Source organism: Lissotriton vulgaris, chromosome 10, assembly GCF_964263255.1.
Source record: "Lissotriton vulgaris chromosome 10, aLisVul1.2, whole genome shotgun sequence".
In the NCBI taxonomy this organism is placed as follows: Eukaryota; Metazoa; Chordata; class Amphibia; order Caudata; family Salamandridae; genus Lissotriton; species Lissotriton vulgaris.
This window is the reverse complement of record NC_141698.1, coordinates 363,418,202-363,430,763: the sequence shown is the minus strand read 5'-3', so window position 1 is coordinate 363,430,763 and position 12,562 is coordinate 363,418,202. Positions and strand designations below refer to the sequence as shown.

The 12,562-nt window shown below is 44.1% G+C and overlaps 1 protein-coding gene across 1 annotated transcript in view; it reads right to left on the bottom strand.

Annotated features, from left to right (window-relative positions):
* Positions 1 to 11,958, bottom strand: part of LOC147685259 (nmrA-like family domain-containing protein 1) — a 58,556-nt gene extending 46,598 nt beyond the window's left edge. Inside the window, exons 1-3 of the mRNA XM_086941152.1 lie at positions 11,815 to 11,958; positions 600 to 838; positions 111 to 360 (exon numbers count right to left, since the gene is read on the bottom strand). Coding sequence (XP_086797278.1) covers positions 111 to 360; positions 600 to 838; positions 11,815 to 11,851 — 526 coding nt within the window. The 5' untranslated portion in view covers positions 11,852 to 11,958. The remainder of the gene's footprint in view (positions 1 to 110; positions 361 to 599; positions 839 to 11,814) is intronic.
* Positions 11,959 to 12,562: the final 604 nt, after the last annotated feature.

Sequence of the window (12,562 nt, the reverse complement as noted above, 5' to 3'; positions counted from 1 at the left end):
ACATAAATTACATAAAAGCATTTGTATATGGTTTTCCAGAAGCAAGGCCAACACCTACGACACAACCAGCTACACAGCTTGAATTAACATAACCACACTCCTCCTCTTACCAAGCAAGTAGCCATCGCCATCTGGGGCCTTCTGAGGTCGGAAGAAGGTAAGAAAGTTGTCGAAATAACAAGGCAACCGGATGCTGGTCATAGGGACGTTGATATCTCTGAAATACTCTTCCACCTCACCCTTGCCATCAAAGTGTTGTACCTCCAGCTTGCCTTCCGTCAGCTTCTTCACATTCTCCAGACCACTGAACACCACGTGTTTTAAGCCTGCGTCCTTGGACAGGTCAGCCAGAGCCTTACCCTATAAGACACACCAAAACCAGGATAGATTTAGCAAATACAGGTGTTGAAACCCAAGATCCTACCATGTAGGATTCATGGTTTGTCACAAAATCTGACATCCATCCAATATTAGATGCTCTCTGCTATGTACAGTGCTTCCCTGCCCAGCCCATAACAAGGTGGGGTTGAGGGAGAGGGCTACCCCCGATGGCTGGGCAGCTCCTTGCACTCACCCCTGATAAGAGTGGTAGGTCTCACCTGTGCAACCTCCTTCTCTTTACTGCAATGCTCCCAGTAGTTGGTAACAAGGAAGGCTCCATAGGCACCAGTCAGGGCATGCTTTAAAGTCTCAATGTGATCCAGGTCTCCTTTGAATAGCTCAGCACCAAGTTTCTTCAGTTCCTGGGAAGCACTCTTATCGGGGTCTCGAGTCACAGCCCTCACAGCAAAGGTGCCATCACTGATTAGAGCTCGGGCTACTGAGCCACCCTGGGCCCCTTGGGAAAAATCCAAAGAGAAGAAGATTTAGAACAGAGGATTCATGTCTCAATTTACAACCACAACCACAGTTGTGTGGGTCGGAGTGCACAGCCCAGCCGAACTAAACAGCGTTTACTCTTACCCAGAAAATGGTCTTTGGGGGAATAGAGCTATTCTGAAGGAGTGGAGCACTATATACTACCCCATTTTAAACACCAAATCAAACATGCATTTGCAATGCAATAGGTCTGGCATTAGGCAAGTTTGAGGTATTGTAAATGACAAATATTTTATTTATGTGTTGGTTTTGAAAATAGCGAAATTAATAGCTTTGTCATTTACAATGCCAATAGTGTAAACTTTTGCAAACGTAACACCTATACCATTTCTAATGCAATATGTGTTGTACTTACATGACTTAGATATATTATTACAAACAATGGCTTTTATTTTAATAATGAATACTTAAATAAAAGTTATTGTACTTTATAATGGCAATAGTGTAAACTTTTGTAAATAACTTTTGGGAAGATTATGTTCAGTGTATTTTATTGTGATGAAAATCCAAGAACAGAAGTGAAATATTAACATCTTTGTGACATTTGTAATAAATCTTGAAACATTGAGAGAACATATTTGAACCAGTTTGTTGAATGGTGTGAAAGAGTGATAGAGAGAAAAAAAATAAGAAGCCAGGCATCCCGGAAGGAGTCTCAACATCATGTCTGAGTACAAGCAGAATGGGGACACCAGCCATCACTTTCGTAAATCCAAAGAAGTCTACTTTTTGATAAGAACTCAAGGCAGGCAGGAAGAGGTGAAATACCTTCCAGTTTGAAGCACCATCAAAGGGGTGTTAAAATCGGATGCAAAGTATACCCTTATTTGTGAATGTTAAATGCTCAGGCATGGTCAATAAAGCATTCTCAAATTGAATTGCATGGGAGAAAAAAAATGGAAAGCGAGCGACAGAAATCATAGCCAATTGAAAGAGTCCCTGTCTAATCTGTAGTGTATTCTGCTCTCTTCCATAAAAGCGTAGGATGTCTTACGCCAGAGCCGCGGATTTTGAAACCGAGCAGCACCCTGTGATTCTGGGCAAATCACTTCATTTTTTCTGTGTCAAAAAAACAACAACAAAAAAACCACAAAGACCAAAAAGAAACCGGAGGAAATTACACAAATGGAAGGGGAAGGAAAGAGACGAGGGAAAGATAACGAGAGAGAATGAAAGATGAGACTAAGGAAAAAAAAGAAAGGTAGTGAAGGGAGTCGGGACTAGCGAGGGAGAGAAAACAAAGGGAGACGAAAATGAGAGAAGAGAAAAGTAGGGTAGAAAGAAAACAGCAGCATGTCTTATTAACAAGACAGACAGCGGAAGATTAATGAGAGAGAGAGGGCTGTGAGAGAGAAAAATCAGAGGTAAATTAAGCGCACTCGATTAAGAAGCAGCAGGCCAAGGGAAGATAAGTGGGCATTAATGAGAGGCCACCGACTTTGAGGGAGAGTAAATGAGAGGAGGGAAGAAGAAAGCGAGCGAGGGGGGAGAGACAGGAGGCAAGAGCATATGGGCATTGCTGTGGGGGGTGGGTAGGCGGGGGAGCAGCAGCCTTTGATGTCTGGTGGTGTGAGAGACATGTTGGTGTGCAAGGCTTCCTTTCAAGTTGGGTGGGGGGGCGGGGGAGCAGGAGAGCAAGCGAGTGGGAGGGAATGAGCATAGTGCGCGCCTGGCGAAGCTTCGCGCTTCAGTAGACAACATGCATTGGGAGAAATCCGCTTGTTCAAGAGGGTTGTTTCAACTACAATAGTTCAGAGCTATAATAGCTCGACTTAAAAAAGGTACCCAACAGCCATTTTCACTCAGTCCAAGCTCAGGCTGACCAAAATCCTTTTAATATGGATAGATCCAAACTAGGTTTTTCCTTCACACACCCTTTTGGGAGCTATGCCATCTTAACTTTCATATTGCACTGTTCACAACGTCACCAAGAGATCTTCGAGGACCACTTATTACATTACCATTTCAATTGTTAAGAGAATGCAGCAAATTCAAAAATACTGCTAATAAACTTGCTAGCAGTACATTCTTTATAATAAGAAGCATATAGTCCCACCTTCAACATACTGAATTAACCACAATGAGCACATACAGAACAATCCTGCACTGCCAAGGCTATCAAACCGGTGCAAAAAAAATAATAATAATAAGGGGACAGCTTGCAACTTCTGTGATCCCAATAAAATGAGAATAAGGTCAACAGCGATACCGGTTTTAGATCCTGGGCACTGAATCAAGGGTTAAGGTGGTGAGAAATCAGTTACACCAGGGGTACTCTTAGTGCGGCCCGGCAAGCCTTCCCTGGCGGACCTTGCAGATATCATACCAGAGGTTTTTTTTTTATAAAGTGTGTCTGCAACCAGAGCGCCACTCAGCAACTCTGCTGCTCTGTGGGGGCTGGGCGATTCGCCATAGCCTGAGTGGGGCTGCAGGGGCGCTGAGAGGTGATCAAGGCCTCATTAACAAGCCAATGGTATATTAAAGATCTGTCAAGAGCTCTGGTGCGGCTGTGTGTGCCTGCGCCTGGAAGCGGTCACAGCCTGGGCACACCCAGTGAGGGTGAGGAGACAGAGGGAGGGAGAGCGAGTGGGAGGGAAAGGGAGGGAGAAGGATTTACTCCCTTGTAGGATTCATTGACTCTGAATAATGTGAGTTTTATGTAAAGCGCTCTGACCCTACATTAGAATGGGCATCGCAACAATAACAGTTCATTGCAAGAGGGTGGCTATAAAGAAATGAGGGGAAGCACAGAAAGGAAATAGTGAAGGCATCCTTAGAGAAGGCGGGAAGTGGGCAACAAAGGCTAAAGCAGACCCTGCTTAATGCTATTTCAGCATTTTCAGTAACGTGGTGCCACTGTCCCACCTGGGACAGAGTAAGGCCCGTGACCAATGTTTGACCTCTGTGTCCCTGAGGGAATCTGCGGTGTGATGGATGGCTGTCTTGGGGGACAGCTTGCCCTTTGCATTTGGTGTAATTACAATTCATTCCTCTTCAATTCGTGGGGAGAGCTGTTCGCAGAGATGAAGCTCTGAACCTTACTCCCGAAAAATAAGAGCAGTTGTTGAAACATCTGTTGGAGCGAGAGAATACTGTTGTTGCCCTTGGGTATTTTTGCATTATACTCAACCACCAGTTTGTTAACTAGTGCTTGCCTAATCTGATGCTTAAGGATGTTTTAGCATTTAAATTCAGCTTGCAAGCAAAGTAACCTTTTTGACTAGCGTTCAGCCACGTCTATAACCCACAAAATTGGGGTTTAGGTACGCAAATAGATTTTCTCTCATACACATTGAAGTACCTCAGCCTGCCAGCCGTAACGCAACCCCACTCACCATTGGCTGGAGTTGTGCACCCTCTGTGCACTGGCTAATGTAGACCCACTGCAGTACCCTACAAAGAAGTGAGTGTATTCCTGCAAAAGGTCAGTGGTTCTACTTGGTGCTATCTTTGTGACAGGGCCCGCTTTCCGATCCCATCAGGCAGCATTTTCACGAGCACATTTAATGTTACATAATACCTCACCGGCCACATTTCAGAACCTGCACTTTATGATGAGCAGATTTCAGGGGGGTGGATTTTAATGCGCATGCTCATTTTGTCCAACATTAGTATAACATTAAAAGGGCGTTGATAATATAGGAGGGACTGGAATCCCTTTATTAAAGCGGGTCTCTGATTTCCATACGGTAGGTGACTGCCAGAGCCAGCGGCAAAGGTGAAAGGGAGGACATGGAGCATCATTAAAGCTGCAATTTAAACATGCAAAAACGAAACCTCGCATTTTCTGAATGAACGATGATCTGTAGAACGAACACATTTATGGCAACATATATATATTTTTTGCATGCATGAGGAAATTATAGAAAAACATCTGTTTCTGTCCATGCATATTGCTTCTGCACTACAACATTTTTAACAAGCATTTGCAATGCAATAGTTCTCGCATTAGGAAAGTTTGAGCTATTGGTCTTGTAAATGACCAATTTTTTATTTATGTGTTGGTTTTGAAAACAGCGAAATTAATAGCTTTGTCATTTACAATGCCAATACTTTTCATCTTTTGCAAATGTGACACCTATAGCATTTGTAATGTAACATGTTTTGTATTTACGTGACATAGATTTATTGATATTACAAACAACAATGGATTTTAATTTTTTAAAAATAATTAATACTTAAATAAAAGTTATTGTAATTTATAATGGCAATAGCTTAAAGTTTTGTAATTTATTTTTTGTGAAGATTATGTTCTTGGATTTTCATCACAATAAAACAGTGAACAGAAGTGAAATATTACCATCTTTTTGTGACATTTGTAATAAAGCTTGAAACATTGAGAGACCATATTTGAACCAGTTGTTGAATGGTTGCACAGATTGATACTGTGGTGCCCCGAGTGATGTTGTGGTGCCCCCGAGTGATGCTGTGGTGGGGCCATAGATTGAGTGAGGGCGATAGATGAGGGGGGAGAGAGAGGGGGGGAGAGAGCGAGAAGGGGGGGAGAGGAGGAGAGAGGAGGAGAGGGGGGGGAGAGGAGGAGAGGGGGGGGAGAGGAGGAGAGGGGGGGAGAGGGTGAGAGGGGGATATATAAATCGTAAGCTAAGCAAGTAAAAGTCAAATTTCTTACTGAAGCAACTACACCTTAAACCACCGACCACTGTTCTGATTGCTTAACCATAGCACTTCAGCAAAAGAGAATTTGTTTGGTACAATCACACTTTTCAATAATGTCCACGGTCACACCTTTAACCTATGTAAGTTAATAGTCAATCTCATCAAATCATGATGCTTCCAACACAACAGTTAACTGTGCAATGCATGTAATAGACAACATCTTACCTGGCTATCTGATACATGCATAGCACATCAGAGTCCCCCAAGGACTACTCTATTTAGATGAACAGCTGCAATAAATTCAGACTTCATTTCACTACTTGAGGGGGACTGCAGCACAATATGAATAGTGATTAGCTCCGCGGAAATGTCAATTTCTATCTGCACACCTGCAAAAAGATATTACTAATGAATGTCAGATGAATGTTATATTATTCAGGCACCGCTGACGACTAATCACAGGAGTTCGCACCCACTTCAAACTTTCCAAGAATTGTTTCTATAACTAAGTATTCGGAGATTTAATGCAAGTGTTGCTGTAGGTTGTTCATAGTTGCCATGACAGCAGCGGACCTCAGGTGCTGTCCTGTGTCAGGATGGAACTTTCCAGCGTACTTCCTGACAGCGCCATCAAAAACCTATGCGGAAGGCTTTACTTAATGAAAAGCCAACAGACTTAATGAGGCAATGCAGATTTTAGAGGCGACCTTGAAAACACACTTGGCAATGTAGAAAGGCGCATTGCAAACAAACCAGCTGCCAGGTAGCAACAAACCAGACGAATGACAGAGCGCAGCCCATTTCTCTCCATTGGTTGATCCAACAGCCCGGCGAAGACAATTCGGACACTAAGAAAATCAACAAACAAAATAAACAACTGCAGGCTGTGGTTTCAGTACAATGCCCATTATTTGAAATTGCCAATTTGGAACCATCGATCCAGCATAGACGGCGGTGGCCTTAAGTGGTGCACATTGCAATTACTTCACAAGTATAATTGAAGCACTCTTCAAAATAAATTTGAAGCAAAGCACCCGGGTATTCCTACCTTCTTATCTTCTAGTTTGTGACTAAATGGATTTCACCCATGCTTGCTCAACTCAGACGATAAATCCATCACATTCGCCCGCTGTCCTTCAAAGGGGGGTGGGTCTCTTCAGAGAGGCAGCCGGCTAATCAAAAGAGCAGAGGAGGCCAACACGCCAGTCCTTCCATCACAGGCCTCCTCTGAACTTCGACTCCAAGCAATGATTAAAAACCAAGAGACTCTGTACCGATGAGTAGTCCTGCAATTCCCCCGGGGCACAAGCAGGCATCCACTTCTGTCAAAACAGCTGATTTTAGCAAAAAGACAGAAGTGGATGCCTGCTTGTGCCCCGGGGGAACTGACAGCAAACCTCCCCCCCCCCCCCCCAAAAAAAACGTGCTGCCCAGCCCGAGCACGCAATGTGCGATATCCTTGCAGGAGTGTGCGACCATATGGTGCCACCAGATGGCCCTGTGTGCTCCCGCAAGGAAATCTCCAGAAGTGCACACGTCTGCATTGCAAGCAATGCACAGCGTGCACTTCTTTGCTGGAAAAGCTCTGCCGATGGCATTAGGTCTCTATGCAGCGCATGCTTGCTGCATAGGCGAGACCGAATAAAAAGGAGCGCTGAAGGCCAGGTAAATATTTGAAAATAAAGGAGCAAGATTAATACTGGATGGTGTTTCACTTTTACCATGGATTTGATGGTAGTCACAATCGGATACACACCAAGGCCAATTGTTAAATTGCACTTGTGGAAATGACTAGTTTTATGAATGGAACCAGCATTTGGTATGGGATGTAGCGAGGAAAGCTATTTTTCATATTGAGAAAAAAAACACAAAAACATTAAATGTGCAATTGCACAATATTTTGGTACAGACATGCATAAATATACACAATGTGCAATTAAAACTGCGAAATTGCCTCCATCTCTTGGACTTCACAATAAAATTCCAGTACTGCATAGAGGTATTTTTGTGGTGAATTAGCAAAAATAGGAATAGTGTAAATAACGATAAACATATAACCTTTCCAGTAAAAGTAAACACAAAGGCCAGAGAGTTAGTTGGTCCTCCCAGAAACGTTAACCTATAAAGTAATCACATGTGGGCTGAGTGCAGTAATGAAAGTGTGCACCAAGAGTTCATGTCATCACTGATCTCTGTGAGGAAGGTCACTGCTGTGCTCCCTCACAAGAAGATGTTGTACAAATAGAGCAATTATATATTCTTAACTTAATGCTAGAGTTAAAACTTTCATAAGATGCACGTTTAAGAGGACCTGGACTGGGTTTTGCAATATTTGCAAGTCTGGTGACAGACATGTCTCACATCCTCCCACGATGACACTCCACCATAGGCAGAGTTCGTACTTGCTGTGCCCAGTATCCCGGGTACTGTGTGTTTTAGTGACTCTTCTCTGGGGTCAGCCACCCGCAGGCGGGCTGGGTTCTACCATGCTTTTGTAGTGGTTTCTTGGAGTTTCTGAAAATACGTAAGCTTTCCAGATACATGTGGTAATGCTGCTAGGGCAGAGGATCTCCACTGCGTCTCCCTCCTCTGGAGAGCAACCTGCTCAATTCATTAATCTGGACCAGGGACAGTAAAGTGGGGTTCGAGGTAATGAATTTAGATCTCTCACAAACATAATCTGCACATCCGAAGGGTGCTGATATCTTACAGCTGTTAAGTTAATGCCCTGCTACAAACAAGTTGGCAGCAAACGTAACAGTCCTATAGTGCCTTGTTACCAGGGTAACTAGGGCTTGTTTGGCAACATGTAATAGTCGATGTGGCTCTGAAAATCCTTACGCTGGAGCTGCATTCACATTATGCAAGAGAAGACATTGTAAATACGGTTAGTCTGTATGGAAGTGCTTCGAGTATCAGCAGACCAGGAAACAAGTACAGAGATATTAACTAAATCCCCTTTAGCCCTATTCACACAGACTAGTCAGTCTTTGCAAGAAGATAACGTCATCGTCCACTTTCCTGATCACTGTCTTAAGTCCTTACTTCACGAATCATGTCCCTTTTCAATGCATCCGTCATTTTAGCTAGTTTATTCAAAAAATGTGCTTTAAATGCACTTTTGATTTTATCCTTTTAAAAGTTCATGGGGCAGGGGTACTACCTCTGATCAAAACCTAATTGAGGAAGGTTCCCTTGCTGAAATTCAGATTGGGTATTACCTCTGGTTTTCAGCAATGCCGGTGGAGCCAATAGAGTAAGTGGGTGGAGCTGGTAAACGTGGGTGTGGCCTCCGACAAACATTTGTGCATCTGGACTTCATATTTTACAAATTAAGCATGGATGCCAAGTCAAATTCACTTTTAGAATACATATACAGAAGTTTCTGCAATGTGGACACATTCCTTCATTTTCCCGAGCCTTCTAGAGACCTTAGTTCCATCCCTATCCTAATTCGGGGTAGATGATTTCTACTGTCCTAAGTTATTTTTGGACTTTAGCTTGAGGACTTTAAAGTTTATTTCTGGTTAATGAGGCGAATCTGGGTTTCCTTAAGGAATACTGAATTTTATTTGTAACCATCTGTATCTTTGTGATAGGTTTAAAAAAAGTTCAATTGAGTGTTAGCTTCCTCTGTGCTTCATCCAGTTAACTAGGGCTTCAGCATAAGCATTTTTTGTTATTACATCAACTGATCACCAATCTTGGAGGATAATCATAGATAATTACGAAACAAGCCTAATTCCGTTATAAAATATTTTTGGTGTATTTTTGATAGTTTTGTAATTTACTTCAAATACCTTCAATATCCTGCCACCTTTATCCCATAGCTTGCTAGGCCATGTCCAGCACACGTTCCTGCACCCTAAACATGGCCTTAAGGCATCCCTTTCTGGCACGGAGTGCAGGGCAAATCCAAATTCCCTACTTCCAGGAGCCAAAAGCACAGACTCTAGGTAGGTCTTTGTTCACAATCTTCATGCAGACTTTAAGGCAACTGGTCATCAGCTGTGCCCAGTGTATTCCGGGTGAAGCATTGATCTCTTCGCCCCCTCACATCCCTAAACAGGACCTTAGTGGAACAAACCAAATACATCACCAGTAGTCATGGGAGCTCATTCCTGGTGCGCTGCAGGTTCCCTGTTATTCATTACCCTAAGGTCAGTGGTAGAAGTGGGCGGGATCGGAAGGGCACTGCGTGCCCCTACTTCTAAAAATTCTTTCAGTCCGTTCCCCTACTTCTTTCAAAAAAGTATCCCGGGACGCCGGGGACAGCAAGAATAGTCAACTTAAAAACGATTACGTTTTCTTTCAGCTTTCAGGGGCAGCTCTCACTTCTCTGTTGAACTCCAGAGGCTGCAGCAGCCCCTCCCTGAGCTCTCACAGACTGAGGGCAGGCCCATTGTCATTCTGATTGTGGCTGATTATCTCCTTTGAATGACAATGCGCCCGCCCTCTGCCTTTAGCATATCATGCCGAGTTAGTGATTACGGAGGAGATTTCCCCATACAGAGTAAGGTGAGGAACTTGCCACCATGTGAAATTTGTCAATGTTATACACAGAGTGAACTGGGCAGGAGCACTGAAGGGGCAAAAGAGGAGACAGGAAAGGAGAAGTAATGGGCAAAAGCAGCGAAGGGGGCAGGAAAAGTAACGGGCAGGAAAAGGGACTTAAATAAACATTGTTATCCACAGTTTGAATTAAATAACGTTATAATCTGTAACTGGTCAGTGAAATGCTAAACGTACAAAAAATCGTTATGTTTTGCGATTTATAGCCACACTCCTAACTCCACCCACTGATCCAATCTTCAGTTATTCCCGCCCCCTGGTTCTCCACCCACAGTTCCCCTACTTTTTATTCCTCACTTCGACCACTGCCTAAGGTCAGGGCTAACTTCACACCCATTACCAAATGCAGCGAATAGTGTTGGAGGGGCACACAAAGGGAAGCAGCTACAGTGCTGAACAAAAACATGAAGAAAAAACCCGACTTTGCCGAAGGTAGAGGACTATCATGAGCTGCCACTCCCTTCACTACAGCCAGTACATGCCACAGCGTAAGTGAGGCTGCATTAGTGACTGGAGGCCCAACTCATTTCACACACCTGAGGGAGGGTGTAGGGGCGCTAAAGCACTTTCATCGCGGCACACCAGATTGACCGTGCAGGGTCTGCATAGAGGCCCTGTTAATCACAGCGTGACAAGAGCCCACTCAAACCCCTGCAGTTTGAGAAGACTGAAATGGGCGCTGCTAATCTTCAGCAGCAACTCTGCAAAAGAGTGGCTACTTCACGGCTCATTTAGTTGCAAAATGCTCGGAAGCCCTGCCCCGCCCTGGAGGAGATGACTAACCTGAGCCTGCCGTCTATCAGGGTACCGGTACTTTCCTGGTCTACAGAGAAGTGCCCGTACTGACGGCCCAAAAAGTCGAAGTGCCGGTATTCAGTACCGGCCCATTTAAAGCACCGGTTTTAATTAAATGTACTGCTCTCTGGCCAAAACAAAAACTACCTACAAGCGAACGAATGTATCGAGAACAAGCAGTCACAGGTTTATCTAACGGGGTCTGGGTGACACCTCACGGTAAGAGCGGATCTCGAGGCAGCGAAACAAACAGCATCAGCTCGTTTCCGAGAACCGATTATGTGGTATGGAGTGTATATACGCGCGTGGATGGAGGTAGAATGGATACGGCGAGCCACGGAGTTTTGCGTGGGAAGCTGGAGTGGGGACTGCATGGAGGAGAAGGGGGTGATCATTTCAAGGTTTGAGTCACGGCGACAACATCCACGCGCTTAAAAAAGGAAGATTACAAGTGCTCATGTGAAGCGCTCCGATACCTTCGGGTCAGGTTCGCATTGCATAAAACTGCAATAAAAAAAAAGTCAATAAACTTGGCGCACCAAACTCGATACGACCATCTTTCTCACATTATAGCAAGCAAAAGACTTTCAGAATAGAAAATGCAGAGATTTGGATTTTTAAATAAATGCCAAATATGGTTTTGTGGGCAGCCACGCAGCTAAGTGACACCAATTCAAAAGAACATGTAAAGTTTCGTCCGCTGGGTTTAAACCACGCATAACTTCATCAGCATCCTCCAGTCCTTGCTTTTTTGGCAACAGCAGCGTGCATGCTGGAACCTGGTAGCTCAAAACGTAGAACAGCAAAAGAGAACGCACATGTCCAGAATGCAAAAACCTGTTTGGTCTCATTTAACATGGGACCGCGGGCAATTAGACAGCGTCTCTCGCTTGAAAATGAAATGGAGTCTACTTCTCTTTCGGAAAGAGTGTTTCCTAACTTCTGTCTCACCTGTGGCTCCAAACACGACAATGATGCGCTTCGACATGGTGGAAGACCAGGTAGATACTCGCCGGCAGGACTGTGGTGGGGTTGATGGATCTGTGCCTTATAGTCTCCACGTTGCGCGTTCACCCACTCACGCTCTTGCGTCTCAAGCGCGTGCGCGCTTCAGCTGCTATATTGCCGAAGGGGCGGGACCTATGTCACTCCCTGACGTCTTGAAGGCCTAGCTATTGCTGATTGGATGGTGGAGTGTATGTCAGAATGTTTGATGTTTGAATGATCGATGTTTTCTTCGCCGTAGGCGTGGGCACATGTTTGGAAGTATATGCATTTGATCACTTTATTTATTTAATTTGTTTGTGCAATTGCATAAAGCGCGGACATTACCTGAAGGTGTCAGAGCGCATTACAATGGGTCAGTTACATTACAAAAGCACCGTGGAACACAATAATAGATTGCAAAGAAAAACAAGCATTTACAATGCAACGGTCTCGCCTTTGCCAAAGTTAGAGCTATTGGCATTGTAAATGATAACATTTTTATTTATGTGTTGGTTTTGAAAACATATAAATAAATGGCAATGTCATTTACAATGTCAATAGCTTAATCTCTCGCAAATGCGAGACCTATTGCATTTGCACCCTTACCCGCACACACACAGAGAGACACACACACACAGAGCCACACACACAAATCCCCACCCACACACAGAGCCCCCCACACACACAGAGCCCCCCCACACACACAGAGCCC